This window comes from Pan paniscus, chromosome 9, assembly GCF_029289425.2.
Source record: "Pan paniscus chromosome 9, NHGRI_mPanPan1-v2.0_pri, whole genome shotgun sequence".
NCBI lineage: Eukaryota > Metazoa > Chordata > Mammalia > Primates > Hominidae > Pan > Pan paniscus.
Genome location: NC_073258.2, coordinates 109,016,069 through 109,036,736, shown reverse-complemented (window position 1 = coordinate 109,036,736; position 20,668 = coordinate 109,016,069). Strand labels below are relative to the sequence as shown.

At 37.8% G+C, this 20,668-nt stretch overlaps 1 protein-coding gene across 2 annotated transcripts in view; it reads right to left on the bottom strand.

Moving 5' to 3' along the window:
* The window catches only part of ATM (ATM serine/threonine kinase), a 146,784-nt gene that overhangs the window by 78,129 nt on the left and 47,987 nt on the right, over window positions 1-20,668 (bottom strand). For both annotated transcript variants that reach the window (XM_057299233.2, XM_055094794.2), the window contains 11 exons: window positions 20,226-20,308; window positions 19,965-20,120; window positions 18,768-18,843; window positions 18,523-18,653; window positions 11,774-11,891; window positions 10,168-10,341; window positions 8,451-8,620; window positions 6,860-7,106; window positions 3,617-3,732; window positions 2,224-2,350; window positions 1,526-1,725 (listed from right to left, as the gene is read on the bottom strand). In XM_057299233.2, coding sequence (XP_057155216.1) covers window positions 1,526-1,725; window positions 2,224-2,350; window positions 3,617-3,732; window positions 6,860-7,106; window positions 8,451-8,620; window positions 10,168-10,341; window positions 11,774-11,891; window positions 18,523-18,653; window positions 18,768-18,843; window positions 19,965-20,120; window positions 20,226-20,308 — 1,598 coding nt within the window. The remainder of the gene's footprint in view (window positions 1-1,525; window positions 1,726-2,223; window positions 2,351-3,616; window positions 3,733-6,859; window positions 7,107-8,450; window positions 8,621-10,167; window positions 10,342-11,773; window positions 11,892-18,522; window positions 18,654-18,767; window positions 18,844-19,964; window positions 20,121-20,225; window positions 20,309-20,668) is intronic.

Here is a 20,668-nt window from a genome sequence, read left to right as displayed (position 1 = left end):
ATAAAAAAAGACCTTAAAAAATAGAAATCTCATTAAAATCAATGGAAAAGATCAGAGATGCTAAATTGAACAACCCCAATTATTGTTTTTTGTTTTTTCTTTATTTTCTTGAGACGGAGTCTTGCTCTGTCGCCCAGTGGTGCGAATTAGACTCACTGCAAGCTCTGCCTACCTGGTTCTGGCCATTTTCCTGCCTCAGCCTCCTGAGTAGCTGGGACTACAGGCACCTGCCACCACACCCGGCTAATTTTTTTGTATTTTTAGTAGACACGGGGTTTCACTGTGTTAGCCAGGATGGTCTCGATCTCCTGACCTTGTGATCCACCCGCCTCAGCCTCCCAAAGTGCTGGGATTACAGGCGTGAGCCACTACGCCCGGCCGAACAACCCCAATTCTATAGTAACATTTATTTGAGGCCATCAATAGCTAGAATATTAGTATTAAAATGTTGAAGATCCTTCTTAAGATTTCTAGAATTGGAGAAGTAGTGTTTTTTTTTTTTTTTAATTGAGTGAAAGTCTCACTCTGTTGCCCACGCATGAATGCAGTGGTGCAATCAAGGCTCACTGGCAGCCTCAAACTCTTGAGCTCAAGCCATCCTCCTACCTCAGCCTCCTAAGTAGCTTGAACTACAGGCGCATATCATCATACCTGGATAATTTTCTTTTTTTTTTTTTTTTTTTGAGACAAGAGTCTCGCTCTGTCTCCCCGGCTGGAGTGTAGTGGCACAATCTTTGCTCACTGTAACCTGCAACCTCTGCCTCCTGAGCGCAAGCGATCCTCCCACCTCAGCCTCCGGAGTAGGTGAGACTACAGGTGCATGCCACAATCCCTGGCTAATTTTTTAAAAAATTTTTGTAGAGATGGGGTTTCACATCATGTTGCCCAGGCTGGTCTCCAACTCCTGGGCTCAAGCAGTCTACCTACCTCAACCTCCCAAAGTGCTGGGATTATAGGTGTGAGCTACCACACCTTGCCCTAATTTTCTTTTTTAAAAAATTTTTAGTAGAAACAAGGTCTGCTATGTTTCCCAGGCAAGTAGTGCAATTTTTAAAAACTAATAGGTAAATATAATAGACATCTTAAAAAGCAAAATTCAGAAAGCAACATTCTGGTATCTACCTCTTAGAAGCATATAAACTTTCAATTAAAAGAACAGGATAGGTTGGGCATAGTAGCTCATGCCTGTAATCCCAGCACACTGGGAGGCTAAGGCTGACAGTTCGCTTGAGCCCAGGAGTTTGAGACCACCCTGGGCAATATGGTGAAACCCCACCTCTACAAAAAACACAAAAAATTAGTCAGGCGTGGTGGTATGCTCCTGTAGTCCCAGCTACCCAGCAGGGTGAGGAGGAAGGATAATCTGAACCCAGGAGGTTGAGGATGCAGTGAGCCGTGACTGCACCCAGCCTGGGCAGACAGAGTGAGTCTTTGTCTCAAAACAAAACAAAACAAAACAAAGCAAACAAACAGGAAGAACAGGATAGAAAGACTGCTTATATATTGGTCTAAATATGTTATTTACCTTTGGTTGATATAGTGAATCAAAGTATAAATAACGTCTCGAAGAACAAAGGCCCAAGCTCCTCCTAAGCCACTTTTTATATCTTTCAGTAATAAACTAACAAACAGGTGATATATTTTAAGAATTCTGTGCTTCTTATAAACATTATTTGTTTCAGCTGCTTGCTCACATATGGCAAGAAGAATTTTCTGATAGGAATCCTAGAAAATAAACAGATTTAGTAAAAACTTGTTTAATTAGATACTCGGCTACAATAAATACACTTTATATTTTTTCTTCAAATATTTGAATACCTACACATTTTATATTTAAAATAATTAAATAACATAATTTAGATTTGGGTTTGATATCAAGTACAAAATGTTACATTAAGAAAATTACTATCTTGAACTATTGCCAATTTATTTAATTTTCAGAAAGTAAACTACAATTAAATAGTATATTCCTATGAAAAAGTAGATATATTCCCTGAGCTAATATATCACTAAAGTGTCACAAGATTCTGTTCTCATATGTAACATATTTCAATTAATGCTGACAAGCAAAATACCATTTAAACTTGTAAATGAATGTTTTCCTTTTTAATTATGAGATAAATTTTTCATTTGTTTACTTTTCCTCTTTAAGATGTATTTACAAAGTTTTTTTAGCTAAAAAAGAAGGAATGTTCTATTATTAAACTCAACATGTATACTTACAGGGCTTTTGGAAAGAATTTCTAAAATGCTTTTTAACTTGGTTTTATGACAATTGCTGATATAGGCAAATGTTGCTTTAATCACATGCGATGGAAAATGAGGTGGATTAGGAGCAGGATCCAAATCCCTAACAGAGTTAAGGGAAAAAATACAGTCATCGTTTTAAAAAGTTTTGTTCATAGACCAGTGAACTTCCAAAATGAAAATTTAGATCTTAATAACCCCCAAATTCAAAAACCATTTTTCTACTGAAAAACTATACTTTCAATAAAATCACAAATGACATATCACAGTCCAGATATATAAATCAGATTATCTAAATACCTTTCACCCTCAGTAACTTAAATAATCTTAAATGATCTTATAATGATTTTCTTAAAAAATCTTATAAAGTTAAAAGGCAGTTCCATAAATGAGCCTCAGTATTACTTCAGATCAGAATCAAAGCTCTATGCCAGTACTGTAAAAGCAGTATTTTAAGACATGGCAATCAACACTTATTTAGACAGCATGAAATTACATATGTGAAAGTACTTTCTCAGATATTATTACTATTTTATATGCCCAGCCCAGTAGGGCACATTAAAAAAAAAAAAAAAAAAAAAAAGTAAAGCATATTTTCAAGTAGCTTACAATCAAGCCAGGGAAACAACTCTAATGTTCATATACAACTCAGAGACATTCACATCCAAATTAAATTGTACAGATAATAAGCACAATAAAGAAAAGGTGAGGCTGGGTATGGCGGCTCATGCCTGTAGACCCAGCACTTTGGTTGGCCAACACGGGGGAATCACTTGAGGCCAGAAGTTCAAGACCAGCCTGGGCAACACAGTGAAACCCCGTCTCTACCAAAAATATAAAAAATTAGCCAGGCGCAGTGATGTGCGTCTGTCGTCCCAGCTACTCGAGAGGCTGAGGTGGAAGGAAGGATAGCTTGAGCCTGGAAGACGGAGGTTGCAGTGAGCCGAGATTATGCCACTGCACTCCAGCCAGGGTAACAGAGTGAGACTCCATCTCAAAAAAAAAAAAGAAAAGGTGATCTAGAAAGGCAAGACCTAGATAAAGAGAAGAGAACTAGGAATAATGTGTATGAAGAAAAAAATTTCAAGGGCCAACAGATGGCACAATGTTCAAATATTACAGAAAGACTAAGAAAAGGTTATTGGGTTGGCCAACCAAGTGGTCAATTTAGAAAGAGTAATTACTGTGGGGAGACTATGGTAAAAGAGGATAGGTAATTACCTCAATTCAAAGGTGGCTATTTTTAAAGAAAATTTTTTAAAAAGAGTGATGTCTATAAATTGAAATAGACATTGAAGGTGTCAACCAATAAACTTCTTTAAGAACTTGTGAAGTTACAGCTAGTTCTCTAAGTTTAAAATGTACATACCCTGAAAAGTCATAGAGGTAAGTGCTCTGACTGGCACTAGAATTTGCTGGCTCATGTAACGTCATCAATAACTCCACCACAATCTCTGGTAAATTACTAATGAATAAGTGATCAATCTGCAAGGGCACAAAATTAAAATATATTTAATATTTTATATCTTTGAACGTCAAGACAGCTCAAAAGGCATATATTAACTTATTTCCAAAAGTATTCGATGACTGTAAAAGAAAATAGATGACTCAAAGTCCAAGATTTACAAGATTATAAATAACTCTACCTTTTTCTTCTATGCAGCCAACCTGTAGACTAAGAGGAAAAAGTATGAAAATCAGCCAAACAAGGCCCCCTTAATCCAATTCTTCAATTTTAGAGAATCATTTTAAATAAGACTTCACGTCTATCATTAAGTTATATGACCTGGTAATTTTTCTGCCAACCAAATTTCCCACTGATGTATAACTGCTCCTCTATCTGAATTTTACTCTTGACTTTATTTGGGAATTCTGTCTCAATTACAGAACTTTACTGTTAAGAATTCCCAGGGACTGCGAACAATGTCATCTTTGTTCCCTGCGTAACTTCTTCCCAGACTTCTACTTGAGTGCCATCCCAAATTCTAAGGCTAGCTGCTGCGATCCACATCCCCTTTCATCAATAGTAGAATAAAACCCTCCCCAACAGATTTGGACTTTTCATTAATCTACTTCCCACTATAGACAGGTAGCTTCACAAAAGACACAAATTCTCTAAATATAAAGAATAAGTCTGCTATGTTGCACTTTAGTTAAATGAATGAGAATTGTGAAGTCTTAAGGGTGAATATAACAACTTTCCAAATAAGGAATTACAGTGATAAATGGCTAATTTACTTAATGCATAAGGAAGTTCAAAAACATACTTCCTAATAACAAAAAATATTTTAGAAGGTGACAAGAAAGAAACCTAACGTAAATGAGGCAGGGCAATAAGGTCTGGAGGCAGGGAACCTAAGGCCAATCCGTGCTGACCTCCTAGAATGAAATCAAAAGGAAAACCCCAACTTTCCATGCTCAAGCAACAAAAGGACAAGAGGCTACTCCCTTTGAAACCCCCTCCCTTTTACTGTGGCAGATAAGAAATTGAAAGTACCTCTGATTGGTCCCCTCCTATAACCAATCAGACTGATTACAGACCACTACTTCATTTACATAGGGTGTATACCAAGTAACCAATGGAAAACCTCTGAAGGGTATTTAAACCCCAGAAAATTCTGTAACCAGGCCCTTGAGCCACTTGCTCAGGGCCCACTCCCACTCTGTGGAGTATAATTTCATTTTCAATAAATCTCTGGCTTTGTTGCTTCATTCTTTCCTTGCTTTGTGTGTTTTATACAATTCTTCTTTTTTTTTTTTTTTTTTTTTTTTTTTGAGACGAAGTCTTGCTCTGTTGCCCAGGCTGGAGTGCAGTGGTACAATCTTGGCTCACTGCAACCTCCACCTCCCGGGTTCAAGTGATTCTCCTGACTCAGCTTCCCAAACAGCTGGGATTACAGGCACACACCACCACACCCAGTAGAGACAGGGTTTCACCATGTTGGCCAGGTTGGTCTCGAACTCCTGATCTCAGGTGATCCACCCGCCTTGGCCTCCCAAAGTGCTGGGATTACAGGCGTTAGCCACCGCACCCAGCCAAGAATTTAACTTACATCTTTAACCAAAAAGCTAAGAAACTGTGATTTAATTTTTGCTGTTCTTCATTCTTGAGGCAAGAGTTTCAATCGAGGTTGAACGTAATTACTTTTCCCTCCAAAACCTATTCAGGCTCTAAAAATTGCTGTCTTTTGGTTTGAATACATTAAGAAAAGAATAGTAAGATTAAGAATGCTCAGAAGACTAAGCTGGGAGATTGAATGGGAGTGGCTAGAGGCTGAGTATCTCTCTCAAATTCCATAACCTCTGGAGTGCCTATTTCTGTTCCAGCTGTCTTTGGGAAAGGAGTCCTCTGCTCACCATTTCCCTTCAGACTGCAGACTTACAACCAGTTCTGAATAGGTCCACCTAAGCAACTAAGGAACTTGCTGTTCCATTTCTTGGTTCAATATAGATAACTAGGAAACTAAAAAAAAAGGTCTCTTGAAGTTTATCTAATATTGACCAAGTTTGGTTACTTATCCCTTACTTATATCCAAAATAAATAAATACATACATAAATGTGGGGTGACCACAGCTTTTTTATCTTAAAAAATTTGTATGTATGTTTTAATATAAGTTGCTTCAAAAAATTTTGGAAATGTATATAAATGATTATAAAACAAACGAAGCTTGTTAAATCCTTCCTTACTTGACTCCTTCTTTTGACAAACATTTAATGACTACTCAAAATATATTAGAGATACATCAGCCAAAAAAAAAAAAAGAGAGAAAAATGTATACTGGAGAAGACTGGTAAATAATTAACATAATTCAAAAGTAAATTATGGTCTGGCAAGGTGGCTTACATCTGTAATCCCAGCACTTTGGGAGGCTGAGGTGAGAAGATCACCTGAGGTCAAGAGTTAAAGACCAGCCTGGCCAACATGGTGAAACCCCGTCTCTACTAAAAATATGAAAATTAGCTGGGTGTGGTGGTGCGCAGCTGTAGTCCCAGCTACTTGGGTGGCTGAGGCAGGAGAATTGCTTGAACCCAGGAGACAGAGGCTTCAGTGAACTGAGATCATGCCACTGCACTCCAGTCTGGGCAAAAGAGTAAGACTCTGTCTCAAAAACAAAAGCAAAGACAGAAAAAAAAAGGTAAATTGTATCATACGTTAGAAGGTAATAAGTGTCATAAAAAAACAAACAGCAGGGTATGAGAACTATAGGAATGAGGGACGGTTGTTTTTCTTGAAAAGTGGAAAGCTTGGTGAGATTGAAGAGGGAGTGAAGGTTTTCTGTACACTGTTTAGTATTCCTTGACTTTAACAACCAGTTTACATTCGTGTATTACAACAGTTAAAATAAATTTTTAAATGGCAGAAGAAAATTATTCAAATGGTTTTTTGGGTCATTTCTAATTTAAAACATTTCTACTTAGTTAAAAGCCAATCAGGGGGAGACAACACGACATAACCAAAAAAATTCATGGGTTGGCTATGCTAGATAATGATTACCACAAGCTAAGTTTCAATATATAAATACGAATAAATCAAATAAATAGCCTTAAAACTTAAAGGTTATATCTCATATCATTCAGGGAATGAAAAGTACATAAAAATTGAAGCCATACCTGTTTTCCCAGTAAGTTTTCACTTTTAAGCATATCATAGACCTTGGTAGCAGTCTCTCTTTGCTGTGCCATCCCACTGTCTCCTGTACCCTCATAGGCAAAATAAGGAAGAATATTTACAAGAATCTTTGGAAAGCAGTCTGTTAGAAGACTTTTCCAGTCCTCTTGAATCTGATTAGCAATGGACTTCACCTCATCAAAATGATTTCTAATCACCAGATGTGGAATCAAAACCTTATAACAAGATCTAAAAATAGAAAAATTTAAAATACAGGTTATATATAACTTTTCCAAGTAAAATTTTATAAAATAGTTCTTAAAAACTGTTTTAATACCATCAGCATTAAAGTATCATACTTTATCCAGATTATTAAACATTCTTTAATTTTATAAATGGAAAAATTAAGTAAATTCTAAATAGTCACATTAAAAAAATTAGAAAGCTTAGAACATACCACCACCATAATTATGGGATTTAAAAATGGGACCTTGTTCAGTAGCACCCTTAGCAAAAAGAAAAGACAAAACAATAAACAAATAAAAATGGAGACTTGAATTTATATTTATCTCTTCTGCATAATCAACTAACGTAAATGCAGTTGACCCTTGAAAAGCATGGGTTTGAACTTATACTTGCATATTTTTCAACCAAATGCAGACAGAAAAACAGTATTCACGGGATGTGAAAGTCTGTATATACAGAGGACTGACTTTTCATATATGTGGGTTCTGCAGGGCCGACTTGGTGACTTGAGTACGCGTAAATTTAGGCATACCTGGGGGATCCTGGAATGAATCCCTCGCATACACAGAGATATAACTATATTGTTCTTGCCAAAATGAATGAACTATAAGGACCCTAAATTTACTTTTGTAGGAATATCCTTCTTAAAGGAAACTACCTACATACAACTCATAATCTATTAGAAAACTCTATTAGGATGAGTCTGAAACTCAGATCTGTGATATACTACATGTAAAATGCATAGCAAAGTCCATAACACAGAGCATGTTCAACAAATATGAGATGCCTTCCCATCATCCTGATACCTAAACATTACTTTTTAGTTGTTTCAAACCTCTCCATTTTCAAATTTTTCTTCTACAGAGTTAAAGTTAGCAAAATAAAGTTTTACATTAAGTTTCTAAATCTAATAGAAGTAATGACTAAAAGGCCTATAGTCAAGCAACAGAAAAGAAAAACAAGGCAGAAATAACCAGCTACCAGTAATTTATCTTCAATTTTTTCCAAAGGAAAGATGATCAAATATTAAAGCTGAAAAGGACCTGAAAGATCTCCTTGTGTAACTTCCTTACTTTACATATTAAAAAACCAAGGCATAGAGGGTCTTTATGTGGTTTGACCAAAGTCAGATAGCTGGTTGTTGGCACAGCTAGGACCAGATCTGAAGTCCAGTGACTCCCTTCAATACATTCTTATTAAAAGAAGCTGTCCTGCTTCTCATACGATGTAGGCTCCCACACACACGTGTATGGGTATGGTATGTGTGGTGCTGGTGAGGGGACTTGCTAAGTATTGTTAACTAATTTTAAATTAAACAAATTTCACATATGTCATGTATAAACTTACCTATAGAAATCCTCAATATTTGTGTAGTTTAATAAAATAAAAGGAAAAGAAGATAAGTTGTATTCAGTATCTTGAAGATTTAGCCATTCCAAAACCAGATAATCTAAATGAGATGCCATAAAGTCTTCTAAACGTCTATATCCAAAAGTTTCAGAAACTTTCTCTAAAACCTGCACGAACCAAAAAGTCAATGTGTTAAGAAAAATGAAAAAAATAAATCATTTAAATGCTTGTTAATATTATTTAGAGTAGGACCTAGAAACAACATTCATTCAACTTTTCTTGATTTCCTCATCTATGAGATGGGAATAATAATTAAGAAAATGTACTCAACTGGCACAGTATCTGACACATAGCAAACCCTTAATAAATGTTAAGTAAATAAAAATATAAAAATATGCTAAGAGTTTCCAACATTTGGTTATATTTAAAGGAAGATTTAATGTAAAATTACTGGCCAGTGGTCGTTCACACCTGTAATCCCAACGCTTTGGGAGTCTGAGGAGGGAGGGTTGCTTAAGCCCAAGAGTTCAAGACCAGCTTGGGCAACAGAGCAAGAGCCCGTCTGTATAAAAAATTAGCCAGGTGTGTGGATGTGACGGCGGGCGCCTGTAGTCCCAGCTACTCGGGAGGCTGAGGCAGGAGAATGGCATGAACCCAGGAGGCGGAGCTTGCAGTGAGCCGAGATCGTGCCACTGCACTCCAGTCTGGGCGACAGAGCAAGATTCCGTCTCAAAAAAAAAAAAAAAAAAAAAAATTAGCCAGGTGTGGTGGCACATGCCTGTAGTCCCAGCTACTCAGGAGGCTTGGGAGGATCGCTTGAGCCCAGGAGGTCAAGACTGCAGTGAGCCATGATCACATCACCGCACTCCAGCTTGGGTGACAGAGTGAGACCCTGTCTTTCAAAATAAATAAATAAATATAAAGTAAAATTATTTCTCTTAGGCTTAAATCCAAATAAGAAAAATCCAAACAATACATAACACTTATGATTATTAGGTAATGTATTTGTATACTTTTAAGAAACACCGAACAAGTCTTATACTGAGAGGTAAAAGGCTAACTGATTATAGGCTGGCTTACTCCAAAGCACCATGGAAACTATGCTGGTAGAATGTTAACTGGCATAATATCAGTCCACTGACCTACCACTGATTTATCACATAAAAATTTGCAATGGAAAGGCCTGGAACTTCCTAAACCATAAATGCTGAGGTGATGGAAAAGAGATAGGGCCAACATTCTTTAATACTGTGCTGATGTAGTAATTATAAGGCTTGGACCCTAGTCCTTCTCCCCTGATAATTGAACTTAAAAGCCTGATAGCTCTAAAATTTGACTTCTGGCCCTGCTGGATCCCAATGTGCTGCCCCAGAATCTACCGGGCAAAACACCTATACTGCTCTTGTCTCCATGTGTTTCCCTCAATAAATACTATTTCCAAAAGCCTGGTCAGTCTGGTGGACAAGTCATTCACTCTTGTTAGTACAATGAAAGCCTTGTGAAATGCTCTTAAATGGAATGTAAGAAACAGTGCATACCATAAATATACCATTTGAATAGTTTTTATATAACTGCTTTCCAATATTCCCAACCTAAAAAATAAAATTGTTTCCTAGTCTTAAATAAGTGCCACTCAGAAAATCTAGCTTTAACTTTTTAAATTATTTCACAGTGACCTAAGGAAGCTTCTAATAAAATACTCATCCATATATACCTTTTTCACAAGGTGAGGTTCTAATCCATTCTCTTTCACAGATTTACACAGGGCAAACAAAGCCTGTTTTTCGCAGATAGGGCTACAGGATAAAACCACAGCTATCAACGTCAGTAAAACAGATTTTCTATTATAAATTTCATCCAAAGGTTCAGGGTTCTCAGCACTATGGGACTTAAAAAGAAATTTAAAAAAAAAATGTAATGTAAAATGTAAATGTTTAACAATCAATTATAAAATCCCAACTGAACTCCAGATTTTTTGACTAGCTATACACATTTCAGAAACCTCCTACTCACTAATCCTAGTTCTGTCTTTTGGTACAAGAAAGAGTAAGGACCAATACCTTTGCTAAATCACAAGTACTGACATGTTTAAAAACAAATGTGAGCTTTCCACTAAGTCAATTCCTTCATCCATTTTTTATAAGACACAGATCTATAACACTCTGGCTAAAAATCTTTTACTTTACTCAGAACCAAACCAAACATTATAGTTATCCTCTAAAAAATACAGAAACATTTAATAACTAAAACAGTGTAATTGGATTGCTTGTAACACAAAGGATATTTGTTTGGGGGATGGATACCCCATTCTCCATGATGTGATTATTTCACATTGTATACCTGTATCAAACATCTCATGTACCCCCCAAATATATATATATATACACACACACACACACACACACACACCCCTACTATGTACCCATAAAAATTAAAAAATCTAAAAATAAAGCAAAAAGTATAAAAGATCCAAGTTCTTGTATTAACTTTGTTCACGACAATATGCTTCTATTAATGCAGTGTAAGACAGAGTTAGCCTTTTTGGTAACTATAATACAATGTTGATTCATACTATAATCACAAGATACAAAACTTCCTACGTCTTTTTCTAAATGAATTGCTGTCAGATCAGTATTTTCCCTTTTTGCAGATGACAGGCTGATTTAAAATGTATAATATACATTATCTCATTAGATTTTATGTTATTTACACTTATCTTTCTAATCTATTGAAATTCTTTTCTAAACTCATATTCTTTCAATTGTTCCTTTCAATTTCCTGCTATCACAGACTTGACAGTTATTTAACTACCTTAAATACTTGTAAGAAACAAACCAGGGCATAAATAAATGAAAAAATTTGAACTCTAAGATAATCATTACCATAAAAAATATATTATTCTACAGAAATGTGAAATATCACAAGTTTCACTGTAAACACCATAATGATTTGATTTTGTGTGAGATTCTTCTCCTTAATCCATTTCTTCCCATTGTCACCTGTTCCCTTAATTAGCTTTTAATCAGATCACATACAAAAGGATTTTTAAAATAAAAAAGGGAGCCATTTATACTCCATAAAAACTCAGTTAAATTTTGGGTTTCTCCATAAAAATGCTAAACCAAAAGAAATTGCTATGATTTGACCCATTGTGACCCAGAAAGAATGCAGTTTCATTCAATTCATACAGTTGTTTTAGAGCAGCTTTATACTGTAAACTACTGGATTATAAACTCTCTTATGCCAAACTTGGTGAAGTAATTTATGGGATATTCATAGCAAGCATATGATAACAGCAAATACATGTTACTTAAAATTACCATTTCTCTCATTCCTTCCTGAGCTTTCAAGTATGCATTTTCAAAAGCTGTTTGCTGAAGCTTCAAAGGAAGTGCTTTCAGTAACCTGGAAGAATCTCCCTTCGTGTCCTGGAACAATCTTAAAACAAGCAAGCAAACAAACAAACAAAAAGTGAAATAATTTTTAAATTTCAAACCCTACTTTCCAAAGCATATTCCAGAACAAAAATAAATCACTCTGTGAGACATAATAACATACTAGCTCTTTCTTAAAGACTAACAAAACCGAGTTTATTTAAAGAGGTTCAGACCAGCAGCTTAGTATTAAGGTCTTGAATACAAAATCTATTTTCTCCTAGAACTGAAGAGGGTCTCAAAATATATTTTAACTATTGCCCAAATTTGAACAGCACTGAACTCAAACTAGCCAGAAAAGATAAACTGTTCTCTGGCCGAACACCAATTAGTTGAGTCCACAGATTCCAATGTCAACCTGCTCTAACATTTAATCACTCTGAAAGCGGGTAAGTTAATGTTTTTATGTACCATTTAAATTTTGTTTTATGTGATGGAAAAAAGTTGATCAGTACACCTTTTGCGTAACACCCACATATTTAAGGATAACTCTTTAATCAACTTTGTCTTTTATCCTTTTTTAGTAATCGAAGCTTTTATAATTATGTTCCTCTGATTCTTCTAGTTTCACTCACTGCTCTTAAAATAGCTGAACATTAGATATCTGCTATTGTCTGAATGTTTAACCCCTCCAAATGTCATGTTGAAATCTGAACCCCATTAGGTTATGCCTAATGGGAGGTGTCGGAGTCATGGGGGCAGATCCCTCACGAATAGATTAAGGCCTGAGGGTAAGGAATGAGTGAGTTCTCGCTATTCAGTTCCCTCCCACAAGGGCTGGTTATTTAAAAAAAGAGCCTGGCAGGGCCTTCCCCGCCTCCACCCTTGCTTCCTCTCTCACCATGTGATCTCTGCACACACTGATTCCTCTTTGCCTTCTGCCATGAGTCTGAGGCCCTTACCAGATGTAGACGCCATATGCCAAATAAACCTCTTTTCTTTGTAAATATCCAGCCTCAGGTATTCCTTTATAGCAACACAAAGGGACTAAGACAAAATCTAACAAGTGTAAAATAAAAAAAAAGAATGCTACTTGCATGTTATTCTTGAATTTATACTTTTTGAATCTTCAGTTTTTTTAATGCCACTACTACACTGCCGCCTTATTACATTCAATTCAGTCTTATATTACCTCAGTCCTTAAAGTTCAGCATACATTTGCTTTTATCTGTGAAATTTAATAAGGACTTGAACTACTAAACATATTCATTAGAAATCCTTGCAATGCATTATGGTCTTACTAAAAACAGTTCCAAACCTGAGGAGTTAGACACAAAATCTAGTTTATGAAAACATTACTGTCGGCATATTCAAATACTGAAATATTAGTTTTAATACTTTATGTGACTGCTGAACAATATAGTGATCTTTTATTATTGATCGCTTACATTTTAAAGTTACTCAAATGATTTTCAGCTTTGATGTTTTTGAAGCATCATGTAATTTTTTTCCAAGCACATTCATTTATTTTAAAACAGTTATTGGATACCTATCACATGCCAAGTATTGTTTTAGGTGCTAAAAATACAACAATGAACAGAACAGACAAAAACCAGTGCCTTTAGGAACATATATACTAGTGGAATAGGGAGAAGTAAATATATTAAAATATGTTTCACGTTATCATAAATGCTAGAGAAAAATAAAACAAGGGAATAGCAAGATGGCAACATAGGAACAGTTCTGGTCTGCAGCTCCCAGTGAGATCAACGCAGAAGGTGGTGATTTCTGCATTTCCAACTGAGGTAGATGGCTCATCTCATTGGGACTGGTTAGACAGTGGGTGCAGCCCACGGAGGGAGAGTCGAAGCAGGGTGGGGTGTAGCCTCACCCGGGAAGCGCAAGGGGTTGGGGAACTCCCTCTCCTAGCCAAGGGAAGCCGTGAGGGGCTATGCTGTGAGGGGCTATGCTGTGAGGAATGGTGGATTCCTGCCCAGATACTACGCTTTTCCCGCGGTCTTTGCAACCCGCAGACCAAGAGATTCCCTTGGGTGCCTACACCACCAGGGCCCTGGGTTTAAAGCACAAAGCTGGGCGGCCATTTGGGCAGACACTGAGCTGGCTGCAAGAGTTTTTTTTCATACCCCAGTGGCACCTGGAACGCCAGCGAGACGGACCCATTCACTCCCCTAGAAAGGGGGCTGAAGCCAGGGAGCCAAGTGGTCTAGCTCAGCGGATGCCACCCCCATGGAGACCAGCAAGTTAAGATCCACTGGCTTGAAATTCTCGCTGCCAGCAGAACAGTCTGAAGTCGACCTGGGACACTGAAGCTTGGTGGGGGGAGGGGCGTCTGCAATTACTGAGGCTTCAGTAGGATGTTTTCCCTTCACAGTATAAACACAGCCAGTAGGAAGTTCGAACTGGGCGGAGCCCACCATAGTGCCACAAAGCCACTGTAGCCAGACTGCCTCTCTAGATTCCTCCTCTCTGGGCAGGGTATCTCTGAAAGACAGGCAGCAGCCCCTGTCAGGAGCTTATAGATAAAATTCCCATCTCCCTGACACAGAGCACCTGGGGAAAGGGGTGGTTGTGGGCACAGCTTCAGCAGACTTAAACGTTCCTGCCTGCCAGCTCTGAAGAGAATAGCGGATCTCCCAGCACAGTGCTCGAGCTCTGCTAAGGGACAGACTGCCTCCTCAAGTGGGTCCCTGACCCCCGTGCCTCCTGACTGGAAGACACCTCCCAGCAGGGGTCGACAGACACCTCATACAGAAGAGCTCCCGCTGCCATCTGGCGGGTGCCGCTCTGGGACGAACCTTCCCAGAGGAAGGAACAGGCAGCAATCTTTGCTGTTCTGCAGCCTCCACGGATGATACCCAGGCAAACAGGGTCTGGAGTGGACCTCCAGCAAACTCCAGCAGATCTGCAGCAGAGGGGCCTGACTGTAAAAAGGAAAACTAACAAACAGAAAGGAATAGCGTCAACATCAACAAAAAGGATGTCCACACAGAAACCCCATACAAAGGTCACCAACATCAAAGACCAAAGGTAGATAAATCCACGAAGATGAGGAAAAACCAGCGCAAAAGGGCTGAAAATTCCAAAAACCAGAATGCCTCTTCTGCTGCAAAGGATCACAATTCTTCACCAGCAAGGGAACAAAACTGGACAGAGAATGAGTTTGACGAATTGACAGAAGTAGGCTTCGGAAGATGGGTAATAACAAACTCCTCTGAGCTAAAGGAGCATGTTCTAACCCAATGCAAGGAAGCTAAGAACCTTGAAAAAAGGTTAGAGGAACTGCTAACTAGAATAATCAGTGTAGAGAAGAACATAAATGACCTGATGGAGCTGAAAAATGCAGGACGAGAACGTCGTGAAGCATATGCAAGTATCAACAGCCGAATTGATTACGCAGAAGAAAGGATATCAGAGATTGAAGATCAACTTAATGAAATAAACCATGAAGACACGATTAGAGAAAAAAGAATGAAAAGGAACAAACAAAGCCTCCAAGAAATATGGGACTATATGAAAAGACCAAATCTACGTTTGTCTGGTGTACCTGAAAGTGATGGGGAGAATGGAACCAAGTTGGAAACACTCTTCAGGATATTATCAGAACTTCCCCAATCTAGCGAGACAGGCCAACATTCAAATTCAGGAAATACAGAGACCACCACAAAGATACTCCTCGAGAAGAGCAACCCCAAGACACATAATCATCAGATTCACCAAGGTTGAAATGAATGAAAAAATGTTAAGGGCAGCCAGAGAGAAAGGTCGCGTTACCCACAAAGGGAAGCCCATCAGACTTAACAGCAGATCTCTCGGCAGAAACCTTACAAGCCAGAAGAGAGTGGGGGCCAATATTCATCACTCTTAAAGAAAAGAATTTTCAACCCAGAATTTCATATCCAGCCAAACTAAGCTTCATAACCGAAGGAGAAATAAAATCCTTTATAGACAAGCAAATGCTGAGAGATTTTGTCACCACCAGGCCTGCCTTACAAGAGCTCCTGAAGGTAGCACTAAATATGGAAAGGCAAAGCTGGTACCAGCCACTGCAAAAACATACCAAATTGTAAAGACCATTGACACTATGAAGAAACTGCATCAACCAATGGGCAAAATAACCAGTTAGCATCATAATGACAGGATCAAATTCACACATAACAATATTAACCTTAAATGTAAATGGGCTAAAATGTCCCAGTTAAAAGACAGAGACTGGCAAATTGGATAAAGAGTCAAGACCCATCAGTGTGCTGTATTCAGGGGACCCATCTCACATGCAAAGACACACATAGGCTCAAAATAAAGGGATGGAGGAATATTTACCAAGCAAATAGAAAGAAAAAAAGCAAGGGTTGCAATCCTAGTCTCTGATAAAACAAACATCCAACAAAGATCAAGAACAACAAAGAAGGGCATTACATGATGGTATAGGGATCAATGCAACAAGAAGTGCTAACTATCCTAAATATATATGCACCCAATACAGGAGCACCCAGATTCATAAAGCAAGTTCTTATAAAGACCTACGAAGAGACTTAGACTTCCACACAATAATAGCGGGAGACTTTAACACCCCACTGTCAATATTAGACAGATCAATGAGACAGAAAATTAACAAGGATATTCAGGACTTGAACCGAACTCTGGACCAAGCAGACCTAACAGACATCTACAGAACTCTCCACCCCAAATCAACAGAGTAATATACATTCTTCTCAGCACCACATCACACTTATTCTAAAACTGACCACATAATTGAAAGTAAAACACTCCTCAGCAAATGCAAAAGAATGGAAATCATAACAGTCTCTCAGATCACAGCGCAATCAAATTAGAACTGAGGATTAAGAAACTCACTCAAAACCGCACAACTACATGGAAACTGAACAACCTGCTCCTGAATGACTACTAGGTAAATAACGAAATGAAGGCAGAAATAAGTAAGTTCTTTGAAACCAATAAGAACAAAGACACAATGTACCAGAATCTCTGGGACACAGCTAAAGCAGTGTTTAGAGGGAAATTTATAGCACTAAATGCCCACAGGACAAAGTGGGAAAGATCTAAAATCGACACCCTAACATCACAATTAAAAGAACTAGAGAAGCAAGAGCAAACAAGTTCAAAAGCTAGCAGAAGACAAGAAATAACTAAGATCAGAGCTGAGTGAAGGAGATAGAGACACACACAAAAAAAACCTTTCAAAAAAATCAATTAATCCAGGAGCTGATTTTTTGAAAAGATTAACAAAATAGACCACTAGCAAGACTAATAGAGAGAAGAATCAAATAGACTCAATAAAAAATGTTAAAGAAGATAATACCACTGATCCCACAGAAATACAAACTACCATCAGAGAATACTATAAATACCTCTATGCAAATAAACTAGAAAATCTAGACGAAAGTGATAAATTCCTAGACACATACAACCTCCCAACTAAAGCAGGAAGAAGTCGAATCCCTGAATAGACCAATAACAAGTTCTGAAATTGAGGCAGTAATTAATAGCCTACCAACCAAAAAAAGCCCAGGACCAGAGGGATTCACAGCCGAATTCTAACAGGGGTACAAAGAGGAGCTGGTACCATTCCTTCTGAAACTATTCCAAACAATAGAAAAAGAGGGACTCTTCCCTAACTCATTTTATGATGCCAGCATCATCCTGATACCAAAACCTGGCAGAGACACAAGAAAAAAAGAAAATTTCAGGCCATTATCTGTGATGAACATCGATGTGAAAATCCTCGATAAAATACTGGCAAACTGAATCCAGCACATCAAAACGCTTATCCACCACTATCAAGTCAGCTTCATCCCTGGGACACAAGGCTGATTCAGCATACACAAATCAATAAACATAATCCATCACATAAACAGAACGAATGACAAAAACTACATGATTAAAGGCTCACGCCTGTAATCTCAGCACTTTGGGGGGACAAGGCGGGTGGATCACCTGAGGTCAGGCGTTCAAGACCAGCCTGGCCAACATGGTGAAACTCCATCTCTACAAAAAATAAAAAAATTAGCTGGGCATGGTGGCAGGCGCCTGTAATCCCAGCTACTCAGGAGGATGAGGCAGGAGAATTGCTTGAACCGAGGAGGTGGAGGCTGCAGTGAACCGAGATCACACCATTGCACTCCAGCCTGGGAGACATGAGTGAAACTCCATCTCAAAAAAAAAAAAAAAAAAAAAAAATGAAATTAATATATGTTTATTCCAGTACTCAAATATAAAAGATCCTCATGATAGAATCCTTCCAGTGCTTCACTGGATGTTCACTCAAGTAAATATAATGGTAATTAGCACAATGTAAAATGTGCTAATTATCATTTTATAAACTCACATAAAATCACAGTAATTTCCAAACAGTCCATATCTCCTGTACATGATAGTAGACACACCTCACTCAAGTCAACCACTTGTTAGCTCTGTGGCATAAGCAAGTTACTTTACCTCACTAAGTCACAGTTTTCATTTATAAATTGAAGGAAATAATAGAATCTAAGTGACAGAAGTATAAGAATTAAGAATAAACATAAATGCCAGGCACACCGTATATACTCAACAAGTGTTAGCTATTTTTAATATTGCAACTGTGAGCTGTTACTATGTAAGACATTCTACTGCCGTCTGCAGCATTCCAAATACTTCATGAATATTTGACCCATTACCTATTGATTGACTCTGCAGCCAACATGCGAACTTGGTGATGATTGTCAGCAAGAAATTGTGTAAATACTTCATTTACAGGAAAGTCTTTTCCCATTACATTAAGAATGGCCCATTTTGAATAAGGATCAGCCTATGGGAAAAGAACTGTGGTTAAATATGAAATAGAGAAAAATTACTCATTAACAAACAAAGACTGCTTTAAAATTTTCAGTGGAGATCTTACTAAAAAAATGCAAAAACTCACCTCAAGCAAAGTTTTAAGGCAATTTACTAGGGCCATTCTTACAGAGAATATATATTTCCTCTCCTTTGTTAGATGCCTGAAATCAAGTAAGTTTTCCAAAGTTAAATAATCATTCTGATAAAAGCACTCAGAAAACTCACTGAATATTAAGGTTATTATAAGTTACTTCCAATATGTCTTTCTGTGCTAAACTTATTTGTCATTATGTGGAATATGCCAACATACTCACCTTGCCAAAAATTCAAGCTAAAAGAAATTAGTGTGAAAGAATTCATTTTAGCGTATATTATTTGTTTTATACCATTATGTCCTTTTTTGGGGGCTACCATAGAATGGCTAACTACATTATAGTAAACTTACTTTAGAAAGAAATTTCTTTGTTAAAGTTTTTTTTGGTATATTGAAGATTTCAAAACCACATTCAGGCCGGGTGCACTGGCTCACACCTGTAATCCCAACACTTTGGGAGGCCAAGGTGGGCAGATCACTTGAGGTCAGGAGTTTGGGACCAGCCTGGCCAACGTGTTGAAACCCCATCTCTACTAAAAATACAAAAAAATTAGCCAGGCGTTGTGGCGGGAGCCTGTAATCATAGCTGCTCGGGAGGCTGAGGCAGGACAATTGCTTGAACCTACTAGGCGGAGGTTGCAGTGAGCAGATATAGCACCACTGCACTCCAGCCTGCAGCCTGGGTGATGGAGTGAGACTCCATCTCAAAAAAACACAAAAACAAAAAACAGTCTATTGATTTAGAATTACTTAGCAATCAAATAGTACAAGGGTTCTAAATTATATGTATGTGCTCCTCTGTTAAGTATCAGGGTGTTATCTTGGAATGTGACAATATGCATAAAATAACCAGATAAGGACAAGGCCAATTTGTTCACTTTGGGAACATGAACAATTCAACTGATTTTGGCTTGTTGTCCTTTCTTTATTCACTATACATGTCAAATTATTAAGCGATTCAAAATTTGCAGAGAAATGAGTTAAACAGTTTAGAAAGCCAAGCCTTAAACAAAAAGCAATGCAGTTCTTCAAGCAACTGAGGGAAACACAAATTACATTCTGCTATTCTTAAAAGATGTATTAGCTATGTAGGAAGATCAGAAGAAATCACTGATGTGGATACAAAACTTGCATTCGTATCCACAGATAGCAAAAGAAAAATAGGACCACAAAATAGACTGTACCTACCAAAATGCTCCAATTACTGTAAGAAACTGTCCTTGAGCATCCCTTGTGTTCTCAGAGTCCATATTGCTTTGACCTAGGTTTTTCACTACATGAAGGACATGGTTTAAAATAGTTTTACAAACATCTTGGTCACGACGATACAAAGAACACACATTGCTGTGGTAAAAAAAAAAAAAAAAGTTTAACTTTATAAGCTTAACAGAACACATCAGTTATTTTATAAATTTAAAGTGAACATAACATAAGGTTTTAATTTCTTACGATAGTGGTTTCAGAAGTTCAAGAACATCTTCCATTGGCAAGGGGTACTCTTCTCCAGGAAGCTCCTTTAAAAGCATTAGATACTAAGATGGTAGGAGGGAAAAAAATCAGGTTTATCCACAAATCATTTACTTTAAAAAGTATATAAACATAGGCTAGATGCAGTGGCTCACACCTGTAATCCCAGCACTTTGGGAGGCTGAAGCAGGCAGATCACAAGGTCAGGAGTTTGAGAACAGCCTGGCCAATATGGTGAAACTCCATCTCTACTAAAAACACAAAAATTAGCCAGGGGTGGTGGCAGGCGCCTGTTATCCCAGCTACTCAGGAGGCTGAGGCAGGAGAATCGCTTGAACCTGGGAGGCGGAGGTTGCAGTGAGCCGAGATCGCGCCACTGCACTCCAGCCCGGGCAACAGAGCGAGATTCCGTCTCAAAAAAAAAT